Here is a 12854-nt window from a genome sequence, read left to right on the forward strand (position 1 = left end):
TATTAACAAACTGCAACATATTTGTTACATTCTGTTTCAACTTTCATGGAGTAGAGATGTATGACTCTGTTCTGGTCAAGTTTCACTGCTCTCAAGTCTATCGTCTTTGTGTAAAGCTAGTTTGAACTGAGAAAAAGTGTTACGATTGTGCTGGTTCTCCCCCAAAAGAAACTTTTAGCCCATGCGCATGCGGGCCATTTCAAGTGTCTGGCAAATGTAAACACACATGATCGGATTTGGGTCACTGGCGAAAGTAGATGTAAACATGCAATCAAAAAAATCGGATATGAGCACAAAATCGGAATTGAGCATATCCGATTTGCAGTCTAAACGCAGCCTATGATACAGTACCAAAGCATCATTAGCCCTAAGAGGCCTTTGAATGCAATAATGACCTTTGATCATGATGAACATGATCCAACCTAGGCTATCATCAACAACTTATTAAGAGTGTTCACAGAGTGAATGTTCACATGCCAAGGTCCTGACATTTAACAAGCCTCTTAGGAGAACACCTGAGGCAACACTAAGCATTGGTTCGCACAAGTACAAAAAGACTTCAGCGGGAAGCTGTAAGCTGACAGGTGCAACAAGATGAGATATGGGAACCTGCAATCTAGGGCTGACTAATTGGAGTTAGGTGTCGAAATATTTCGACACCTAACTCCGCTTAGGGCTAATGATGCTTTGGTACTGTATCTTAGAGACTGCCGAAAACAAATGCTGGCACTTAATAGGCACTTAACCTGCCTGTCCAAATAGCTGGAAAAAGGGAAGACACAGACACAAAGTTGGCAGAGAATTATGGGCGTGGAAAGACGTGAAAGAAAAGAAATCCATTTGGGAACCTGGAACTTGAAATTGCATCATGACATAGACAGATACACAACTTGCCACTGTTTTGTTCTCTTTTAAAATAAAGAACTTTTACTTACTTTTACTTTCACCTTGTGGAAACTATGATTTTCTTCTAAAACTATACTGAACACTAGAAAAGCAATCAGAGAGCACAGACCTCCGCCTAGCGAAAACATAACTACCTCCTGTATCCAGACAGTGACATGGATCACTACCAAAATGTAATCGTTCCCTCCTGGGGTCATTGCAGACCTTTCCTGAAAATCCATCCATAACTTTTTGAGTTATCTTGCGAACAAACAGACATCCTTGGCAGAGATAATAAAAGGTTGACTATGCCTATTGCAAGCTAATTAATATGAACCTTTGGTTACACTACTTGAAGTTATCTACTGTACGTAAGAGTTATAAACATGGCTTAAGCATTATAAACAAGTCATAAACGTTTAAGACATATGATTTTTGCCATTAAGTGTCATTCAGTTTTTGTCATGACAAGTTAGGGTTAGAGCTCATCTGTCATGACAGTGTCAAGCAAAGTGTTACCAGACTTATTTAAAGTCGTGCACACATAATCAAATGGGGCACCATCTCAAACTTAACTAAAACATCATTGTAACATGCCCATTATCTTGTAGATTTAGGGCCCTATCATGACAGTCTAAAGCTCTATGTCATCATGACACAAAGCTTATTCCCATTATTATAGTCTTGAGTTTTTCACCATGCCCATCTATTTTTGAGCAATGTGCCAAGGGGTGTCAGCATCACTTGCACATTTTCATACCTGTTCCATAATGGTCGTGTGCAAGCAGATTCTTTCAAATTCGCCAGTGACCAATCAAAGTACCAATGTGCTGTTTGAAGTCGCGCTGCAGCAGAGTAGAGCTCTGTAGCAGAGTAGAGCAAGGTAAGGATCGTAGTCGCTATCAGAGGCTTTCTTTAGGAGTTGCGTCAGAATGTGGACTCTGCATACAGAGGGTTGGATGTTACATGACTGAAATCGTACAGTTTTGTCTTGTCACGCTCTACTGTTGAAGCATGGTCCATTGTCATTCATTACTGTCAGCAGTGCCATTTCTGTTAAAGTTAATCCTTTTCTTTAAGATGGAATAAGTCCATTCCTACACATGACATGGTGCATGTGTTCCACAGGGAAATATTTCAGATTCTTTTGGATCCATCATACTATCAACTCTGTTCTTTTTCTTCACACACACCATGGAATTGGCCCAGTCTTTTGGTTCCACAATCTTTCTTATCACACCAAGCACTGTCATCCGCTCCAGTTCTATCTTTAGATAATCTCTTAATGATAATGGAACCCTTTGTGGTTGTGCATTTTCTTTTGGCTGAATCTTACTGTACATGTGAATGGTAGGCATTAAATAAACCATGCAAATAAACAAATTTTAAAGATTAAACAGGTTTTTAAAGAGCTTAAAGACCGGGTAAATTGTAGATTATAGAATGAAAGACAGAGCGGATTCACATTTCTTCAATGCTCGCTTTGCACAATTTATTTTCAAGTACTATGTCAACTATTCCTTTTGAACAGTAACAAGTGCTTAAAGAACTGGTAAACTGAACATTAGAGGAGGACAAAGATGAGGGTTTGGCTGGTAAAGAGGACAAGGATTAGGGTTTTGGCTGGTAAAGAGGACAAGGATTAGGGTTTTGGCTGGTAAAGAGGACAAGGATGAGGGTTTGGCTGGCCTGCTGTACGATCTGTGATGACCAAATCCTTTACGCCTCACTCTGCCCCGTTTCATCTTTTGTGCCTGTTCTTTCCTTTTTTCTGCAGATGGTGTAACAGGTATAGCTGCTCTATTGTCATTGTTGGCACTGCTCACTCCAATGCTTTTAATTGTGGATTATTTTACAACTGCAAAGCTCTCATAAATCTCTACATTCATGGAGCATCTGTTTGCTTCAGTAATATCATCTATGAAATTAAACGATCAGCTGACTCAGAATGTGAAATGTTACACCACTCTCTGGATTTTTCAATACAATTTTTCTGGATACAGTTCTACTAGACCAGTCTATCATTACCTCCGCCAAGGAGGTTATGTTTTCATCGGGGCCCGGCGTTTGTTTGTTTGTCTGTCTGTCTGTTAGCAAGATAACTCAAAAAGTAATGGATGAATTTCGCTGAAATTTTCAGCAAATGTCAGGCATGACCCAACAAAGAAACGATTAAATTGGGAGTGATCCGTAATTCCGTCGGGATTCCGGAGCCGTTTATGTGTTTAGTTTAGTGGTGTAATGGCATGGTATGGCCACATGGTGGCAATCTGAATAGTTTAGGTTCAAATGTATGACAACCTAGGAAGAACAATACAGGCCGAGGTCTGCGCTCTCTGAGTGCTTTTCTAGTTGTGTATTGTGGGCGGCAGTGGCTCAGAAGGTAGAGGAGTCGTCCAGTAACTGGAAGGTTGCTGGTTCGAGCCTAACTCCTCCTGACCTTGTCGAAGTGTCCTTGAGCAAGAGGTCTGCGCTCTCTGAGTGCTTTTCAAGTTGTGTATTGTGGGCGGCAGTGGCTCAGAAGGTAGAGGAGTCGTCCAGTAACTGGAAGGTTGCTGGTTCGAGCCTAACTCCTCCTGACCTTATCGAAGTGTCCTTGAGCAAGACACCTAACCCCAGTGCTCCCGATGAGCAGCCCTCCGCCATTGGTGTGTGAATGGGTGAATGTGAGGCATGATATGTAAAGCACTTTGGGTGCCTGCAGAAGCTGATAAAAGCGCAGTCCATTTACCATTTACCATCAACTCAACCTTCCTCTTCAGTGTAATTCTGGACTCAAGCTACCAGGTGCACCTCTATTTGGTACACATGAAAGCCTTTAGATCCATCTGTAGCAGACATACAGTATTGAAGTTGTTACAATTACAAGTGAATACAAGTGAAATTGCTAATTGGGTGAAACCTTTGAGTTAGATGGGCGCTGCTGTAAACTGTAAGTGAAAACAAGTGATGCGCTGTACCATTCCTGGCTAAGATTGACCCCATACCCACTTAAAAAGTGAACAGAGGAGAATCTCTCTCTCTCTCTCTCACTCACTCAGACACACACACACATACACAACCCCAACACACACACCCACACCCCCATCACCACTACCACCAAACACACACTCTGTCCTTCCCTCTCTATCTTTATGCAGCTAATATTTTGAGACAGTTCTTGGCACATACACAAATGGCTCTTTACTGGTCCAAGTTTTCTCTCTGTAGCTTGATTCATCCTCACTGACTCCAACCAGATCGGCACGTAACTTGGGTGTCATAATTGATGACCAACTTACTTTCTCTGAGCATGTTGCCTCAATTGCAAAGTCATGTCGGTATACCCTGTACAACATTAGGAAGATCAGACCTTATCTGACACAAGATTCCACTCAGCTTCTTGTACAGGCAATGGTTATCTCCAAGCTGGACTACTGTAATTCTCTGTTAGCTGGCCTACCTGCTTGTGTATTAAGACCACTACAGTTGATTCAGAATGCTGCAGCACGACTGGTCTTCAATCAGCCAAAGAGGACACATGTAACCCCTCTCCTAGTTACTCTCCACTGGCTCCCTATAGTAGCCAGAATTAAATTTAAATCCCTCACTCTGGCCTATAGGACACTGACTGGATCTGCTCCCAGCTACTTCAGTTCTTTAATCACGATGTACATTCCCAACCGCCCATTGCGATCTTCTGAGGAGCGTCTGTTATGTCGACCAACCATACATGCTAGGTCAAATTGTAGATCCTATTCTTCAGTGGTTCCGTGTTGGTGGAATGAGTTGCCCAGTGCTCTCCGTTCCAGCAACAGCTTTGGATCTTTTAAGAGGGGTCTTAAGGCATATTTATTTAATATGTACTTAGTCCTTTGAGTTTGTGATGTGTTATGGTTTGTATAATAGTATTGTTTTGTTATAATTTGTCTATTGATAGAATTTGAAATTTATTTTGCTATTGTCCTTAAATTTAGCCATACCATGCTTTAGTTATTATTATTATATATAATTAACTGAGTGACTTATTTGATTGCTATTCTCATTTCACTGTTTTATTTCTCATTAGGTTAGTGCTTAAAATTATTGTTTTACTGATAATATTACTATTCTCCCTAGTTTGTAATTGTTCACTGTTAATTTAATTTGTATTGTTATTTATTTGTATGTCGCTTTGGACAAAGGCGTCTGCTAAATAACCATAGCCATAGCCATAGCCATAGCCATAGCCATAGCCATACATAGTTCTGTGTATATCATTTATGATGATATTAAACAGTTGTGTGGGAACATTTCCAGTAATTACACAACACTTTAGCTGTTAAATGTCTACTCGGGCTGTTGTTGTCCAACTCGCTACACTTTGAATAAATGAAGACATCACAAGAATGATCTCAGTTATTTTGGGTGTCTCTTGTCCATGACCTTCAGGTCAACCTCCCTTAGGGAGTCTGGAGTAATATTTTTTTTTTTTCTTTATCATGACAGCTATTTTATTTTCATTTGACATTTCCATCAAGAACATCCTGTTTATCCTGTTTTAGTTCTATAAATAATGGTAAGACTTTGTCTGACAGACTTGTTGCTCTCATGCTTGTGTGTTTATGACCTGTCTCTGTCATTGTGAATAAATCGTTGTACTCTGCTGTACAGTGGGCTTGCCTGTACGTTACTTTTTGCCTCTCTGTGGATTATTACCATGTTTTGTGGTTACACATTAATTTGGTGATTTACTTCGTATTTAAAATGCTCTATAAGAAGCTATACTCTTTAGGGGTGTGAAAAAGGAGAACTCTCCTTTTCCCCTTCTGAGAACTTGTTACTCTGCCTTGGGCAAACACAGACTTTGCACACACATTTCACTAGTTTTATGTTCATTGTTGTGTATGTGTTTGTATGTAGTCTGTGTAAGCTTTTGATTTTAACAGTGGTGTTAATGGTACAGCCCCCTCCCCCCCACACACACGTCCTATAGTGGTTCAGTCCAACACTAATTGGGTAATTGGTTAGCCTAGGCAGGGTTCTTTCACACAGGGTGAGACCCATAATGAGAGAGACATACACGGGAAACAGGGAAGACACATGTAAGAGCTGGAGGTCCAGGAAAAGGGAAGTAGTTCTTTGACGTTTAATAAGTTAAACCCTTGCTTGCTGTGAGGCAAGGGGAAGAGTGGGTCCAGACTTAAGCAAGGTCGCCTTGTTGGACCCATTGCCTAGTTCATTGCCTAGTTTGTTGCCTAGTTTGTTGCCTAGTTGGTTGCCTATTGAAGAATGTTGCCTATAGAGTTATCGAAGATCCCTGTAACACGCCTGGACTCTGACCTGATGGTGATTCCCTGATCTGGCTATGTGTGGAAATAAATGTATTTTGTATTTGGAACTGCTGTCTCCTGCCATCTCCTTTCCCCAACACCATCACATCCAGTGTTGTACCTCCCACAACGGGGGGTGGCCGTCTCGGTCCCTCACAAGGGGGTAATATTTTTTTTTGTCATGTTTGGCAATGAGGGCCAGATGTACACAACACAGCGCTAACAGCGAGTTTTTGTATACGCAGACTGCGAACGCTGTGCTTTGCTATATTGCGTGGAATTTACTAAGCTGTCACTTCATTAGGTTAACAGCGGTCATCCCCGCCCCCTTTACAACAATAATTGCGTGCAGAGCTGAACCACAAGCGCAGTTGAATATTGTAACATTCATCATCATCATCAACCGTTTTTTATTCAGGGAAAATTGACTGAGCATCAAGCTCTTTTACAGCAATGCCCTGAGTCACAAAACATATAACAACAATAATCAAAATAATAAAACAAGAAAAAGAAAAAGATACAAAAAGCAAATAATTAAACTGACACAAAATAGCCAGGTGCCAGACAGAGCGGCGTATTCGCACAGCGTTCCTGTACAGACATCAAGACAGACATTAGACAACCACTACAAACATAGCGCATTTCACGTGCACAGAACCCATACACAGACAGTGCCGAACGGAGTGGCGTAATCGCCAGCGTACCCGTGGCAACAAAGAACAAACAAATTTACAAAATAACAAGACACAAGACAAAAGATGCCGGACGGAGCGGCGTAATCGCCTGCGTACCCGACGGACACCAAGACATACACAAAGACATACAAAGACAGACACCAAACAACAATTAACATATAATAAAATAACATGGATTAAGATATAAGACAGACAAACAAAACACAAATCAAATAAATAAATAATAAAAGCAAACAAAATGAGAAAAGTCCACGCCAACTTAGTCCAAATCGACTGCATCAGTAGACGGCCGAGAAAAGTCCCAGGGCAATAGATGTTGCACAGTCCCGTAGCTGATCAGACCAACTCGGCGGAATTCGCTAGGCAGAGCGCAGGCAGGCCGTCTGGAGAACACCAGAAGCTGAGGCACAAGCAGCAGAAGCACCGAGCAGCCTGAAGTCGAGAGCGACCCTGCAGGTCGGCAGCATTTTGTCCCTGGCCTCCAACGTTAGCGCTGCTCGATCCAGACAGGCAGCAGCTCGATCGGCAGTCGCGGCAGCAACGCCCGCAGTTGGTATCGATCGCCCGCGGTTGGTAGCCATATGGTCCTCAGCTCAGCTGTCCTGATCAGACGGTGAGGTGCAGCGCACGGATGGAGGAGAGCCCCAGGGCAAAAATCGTCAGCGGTCTTCGAGCCATAGGACTTTCACTGGTGGCAACAGCCAACTTGAAACAGCAAAATAAGGACTAAGGAAAACGCAAAACTATCGAAAATACCGTTAATTAAAGAGTAAGAACATTTATCTAAACAAATAAGTACAAAAAATGAACAGAATAAAACATAAAATTACGAACATTACATCAAAACAAACAAAAATATGATGCCATACGGAGCGGCGTGTCTCGCCAGCGTCCCCGTAACCTAGCAATGAACATTAAAAAGAATCAAAGTTTAGCGATCATACATGATACAAAGAGATGTCAATGAGCTGCGACAGACAGAGTAGGCCTAGTAGTTCTACTAATCCACTTAAAAAAATACTTGTGAACTATTTACTGCACGTAGACTAAAGGATATGACTTAATGCCTGTCTAACAGATTGGGAAGTGTAGGCTAGCCTATGTCGTGAAAGAGAAAGCACGATTTTAGAGAGACAAACAAAAGTTAAGGTTGCTTTTGACATAGTACAATGAAGAAAACTGATGCTCTGAATATTGATTCAGCTGTCTCTAAACGTTTTTCTAATAGACGCATTTAACCGCAATTTGGATTACATCTGCTTTCAGAAGGCGGATGTTTTTCAACGCAAAATAGACGTGCGCTGTTTTCATACATATGGCGGAATACTTAATCAATCGCTATTAGCACCTCTCCTCCCCTGTACTTGCGCTTTACACCCATTTTCAGATGATAACCTTGATATTGAAAAGGATAGCAAAAAAGCCACCAACTAATGATAGGCCTATTTAAGATTAATGGTTAAAACATAATTTCAAGTATATAATTCGGTGTATTTGGCATCCTTTTCAATTTCAAGGTATTAGGAATTTCTGCTTCTTTTTGAATGCGGGAAGTAAAATACAGCCTTTCCATTCCATTCAAATAGCTACCAGAGTTAATGCCTTGTAAAAGTAGCAAAATGCTACTGTTTCGCCAGAGGGGGGTGCCAAACTTCACTTTTTTTATTGTAAATGTTTATTCTGGTGTTACCAAAACACCTGTAACTACATGCATTTATTCTGTGAACGGGGCTTCGATGCAATATTAGAACTTTACACACTACATGTCCATATACTTTTCTATTTCCACATAGATCTTCATGATCCTACTACCTATCCCACATAGCATTTCAGTTACATGAAAATGACACAAAATACAAACATGCCTTGTTTTATTGTTATTATTGTCATGGTTATTTGTTGTGGAGACTTCAAATTGTGGGAAAACATTAATTAACTGCCGTATTTGAAGAGGAAATAGTGACTGATACCAAGTGAAAAAGATAAACAGTTTTTTAATACCCTTAAAATCACACTTAATGCACGTTTTTCCAAAATTGAGGGCCCTTTCGAGAGTCAAGAGACATTTAGTACAGACTTTAAATTGTTTACACATGCTTATTATGAGTTGATCTTCCACCCTAGAAAATTTGGGGAGGCTAGGGAACATATTTGTCAAGATATTAATGCCCAGACATGGCATGTGTTTTTCAAGCTGTAAAAATGAAAGAATTTCAAGGTCTAAAAAAGATATGAAGACAGATGATTTCCACAGAAATATTTCACAGGCCTTGGTTTTAGGACCCATTGATGATATACACAAAGTTTGAACAAAATCTGAGACGGTGCAGTAACAATCTTATCTGATTTGACACGGAATGACCCATAATTCAAATGACTCTGTATGCTAGTCATTCATAGCCTGGAAAACCAACGCCAACTGCTGGACGGCAAAATGTTTTGCCTGCATTTGGGTCTGGCCTCGGACCATTGAACATTTTGAAAACACTGCCCTGAATCTGGCAGATGGCAACTAAACCAATCACAACACAGAAATGTGTTTTGAATCAACGCGGGCGGGGCAGAGGGCTCTGGGGCGGGGTTTTGAGGGAGCGTTGGCCTATAGGCACAGACACGGTTTGAAAGACAACGGGTTGTGCTCATCAACAATGTTCCGTTGTATCCATTCATCGAGGCCAGACTAAATTAGACATCCAATCCATTTAGGCTGGTTTATCAGGCTAAGTCATTCAACCAATCAGACCAATGATCCAGGTACGCAATATAAGCCACTTTGTGATTGGTCCAAATTGTTATGGAAGCAGTAGGGTGACCAGACGTCATTTTTGATTGCCCATCCCCGGGAAAATACAGAAAAACTACCTATGTCCCCGTTTTTTGAAGACAAAACTTGTTTGTGTTTCAGTCAGATTGATAGTCACACTGAAAATGTCCCCATTTTTGGGATTATGTCCCCATTTTTGGTCTCGGACATCTGGTCACCTTAGGAAGCAGGAGAGATAAATGTGCAGGTTTCCAGCCCGAGCTGCTGGGTGAAATCTAATCCAGATCAGGCTGGGTTTACCCAGTCTAGCAAACAAAACATGCAGAAACAAGCACTCGGCTCCCTCAGTTTCTATCACCTCAGTCTCTAGTTCTTCCAACTACGCCCAGCCTAATTTACTTTTGAGTCCATTGTCTATGATTAGAACATCTTACCCAGGTTTCATGAACTTGCATTCCATTGCCAACAATGTGTCAAAACAAGACAAAAGTGACGCATGGATCTCAACCAGATCGTGTTGCCAGGACCCGCCCGGCTCTGCTTTTGGCCTTTAACGTTAGTTAGGGTGAGACAAGAGCTGCGTTCCTTTCATACCATTGGTAGGTCCACTCAGTTGACTAATAAAAACACATCTAGCCAACAAGCTCCAAGTTTTGTTTTGGGTTTTTTTTGTCCTTCACAGCAACACGCTGGACATACTTCAAGTTTTCAGTCGCCAAGTCACCAAGCAGTGAATCCAGTCCCTCAGCAACAACAGAGAAGAGTAGATGGACACTTAACGATGACAACATAGCCCCACCTCTGACCTCAGCCACCACACTCAACCTGTTAATGTTTTTCTTTCCCCCTTTGTGATTTCTGGGCACGCAGTATCAGCTTGTGAGGCCAGAAGTACACTGTTAGCTTAGCTTAGTTAAACATTAGCTTACTACAACCTATTCCCCAGTGTAACTTGCTCTACTAGCCTGATGGTGTCATACTCACAGTTCTAGTCAGCAGGTGAGCCTGATATTGCTGTTTGACATTGCAAACAAAATCAACCTAGACATGCTCAGATGACATGACAGACGAGGCTATGATTGGGGGGATACTGAATACTACAAATGACATTAAAGGTGTTACGTGACATTTCTGTTTTCTTACATAATGTCAAAAATGGTAATAGCACCTTGTACCACTACATCAACCAATTGTACAAATCTGAATGGAATTGAATCAAGCTGAATTGGTTAGACTTGAACATGGTGGTCATGGTGTACTGTAGTCGTGGTGAACTGAGCTGAATTAGTGTGTGTCTGACCTGCAAGTGGAGGCCCAGCGGTCATGGGCAGCGCCATAAGCCCCAGCAGGTAGCCGATGGCCTGGGAGGCGCGCTGGGGCCCCACCAGCGTGAAGGCGACAGGGGCCATGAGAGAAATGAAACAGCCATCGCACAGCCCCAGGAGCCCACAGATGGCTACCAGCGCCTCAAACGCTACACACTGGGGCATCAGTATGGTGGCCAGGCCAAGCAGCATGAAGGAGCCAGCCTGAAGAGGAGAGGGAAAACATGGCGGCACATTATGTTTATGATTTAAAACAAAAACAAAAAAGTGAAGAGAGAGAGAGGGAGAGTGCTGCGTTGGGTCAAATATAAAGATTAAAATCGGGTGCTCTTCGGAATGGACATAAATTAAATTGAAAAAACTGCGACTGTCCTGTATAGAGAAACTTTGTGCTGTGTTTAAGGCAGTCAAAAGTCCGAGGCACACCGATGTAGTGAAAAAAGTTCAAAATAATTTATTGCATTGGATAAGCCTACGCGTTTCGACTCTACTGAGTGTTCCTCAGGGCAATCCAAAAAAGTATTTGTATCTGAAGATTACAGGGAATGTTAAGATAAGATAATAAGATAAGATAAGATAAACTTTAATGTCCCAAAAGAGGGAAAGTTGTCTTGGGCAGGTAAGTCGCATGTTGCATACATAGAACATTCAAGAGACTTGACACAGACATACATTGCCGAAACAAGACATTGCATTACTGTTCCATGACATAACAGAACAGGAACACTGTTCACAATGTACCGTCCTCTTTGTTTGCAGAGCAGACATGTTTGAAATTGTCAGACCTCTATTGTGATACCTACAGTACACTGTGACCTGCCACCTGAGACCTTTTGTGCATATGAGTTTCTTCCAAGAACATGGTGAAAAGAGCCTGAAGCGCTGTTTGGGCTATTTCCATTAAATGAACACGCCACATCAACTTCCAGTACTCTCTTCATTATCTCAATGACGTCATTTTTCTATGTCAGAAAATAGGCCAAATCACCTGCAGGTAGATTTTGTTGACACCTTGAATCAGATCACCCATACTGCCAAAGGTAAGACGCCCGATCCCAGAGCTTACGCCAATTGACACCAGCACAACCCATTCATTGCCAGTGTGTTCCGAGAACTGCTCCTCCACAAACGACATCTGTTGAGAACACGCATAGCCGTGTTTGACATAATATTGCTGTGAAGTTTCCACTAATGCTTTTTTTCTTTTTAAAACACTCCTCTAAAAAAAGGACCTTCATGAATCCATAATGTAATCAAAGTGTGTACTTACCAGATGGACATAGGGTACAAAATAGCCCAACACCGCTGTAGCAATACTAAAGGCCCAGACCCTGAAGGAAGAGACATGGAAAACCCCCACGCCAATGAACTGCTTTGCTCGGGTCCGAAACCTCCGACAGCAACTTCCTACTATCTGATTGGTGGATGGCGTCATGGAGTCTTCGTTGTCATGGTTACAAGATGTAAGCCGTGGACGGAACGTGACAGATACCAGCGCTACTTGGACCAGCATGAGTGCACTGAGGATCTGAAAGGTTCTGCTTAAACCCAGCGGCGCCACCACCTCCTCCAGGAGAGCAGGCATCCCCACGGAGAAGAGACTGCTGCCTGCGGTGACCAGCCCGTTGGCCAGGCCCAGGCGCCGATGGAAGTAGTGCCCCAGGATCACCAGGGAGGGCTGGAGTGTGAACGAGCTTCCGCAGCCAAACAGAAGACCGTATGTGATGTACTGCAGTACCAGAGAGCTGCAGGCACAGAGCACATCAGGTCAAAACAGAATGGATGGACAGGACCGCTCAAAAGGACAGCATATTGTATTGAGAGAGAGAATAGTAAACACGGAAGAAAAAATACTTTTAACAGTTTGTGTATGGTTTAAACTTTAGGTTCAAAT

General features: G+C 42.1%; 1 protein-coding gene across 1 annotated transcript in view; it reads right to left on the minus strand.

The window, feature by feature from the left end:
• Positions 1-12854, minus strand: part of LOC134079789 (monocarboxylate transporter 8-like) — a 30783-nt gene that overhangs the window by 11772 nt on the left and 6157 nt on the right. Inside the window, exons 3-5 of the mRNA XM_062535863.1 lie at positions 12231-12705; positions 11949-12095; positions 10936-11164 (exon numbers count right to left, since the gene is read on the minus strand). Of these exons, the coding sequence (XP_062391847.1) occupies positions 10936-11164; positions 11949-12095; positions 12231-12705 (851 nt within the window). The remainder of the gene's footprint in view (positions 1-10935; positions 11165-11948; positions 12096-12230; positions 12706-12854) is intronic.

This window comes from Sardina pilchardus, chromosome 5 (genome assembly GCF_963854185.1).
Source record: "Sardina pilchardus chromosome 5, fSarPil1.1, whole genome shotgun sequence".
In the NCBI taxonomy this organism is placed as follows: domain Eukaryota; kingdom Metazoa; phylum Chordata; class Actinopteri; order Clupeiformes; family Clupeidae; genus Sardina; species Sardina pilchardus.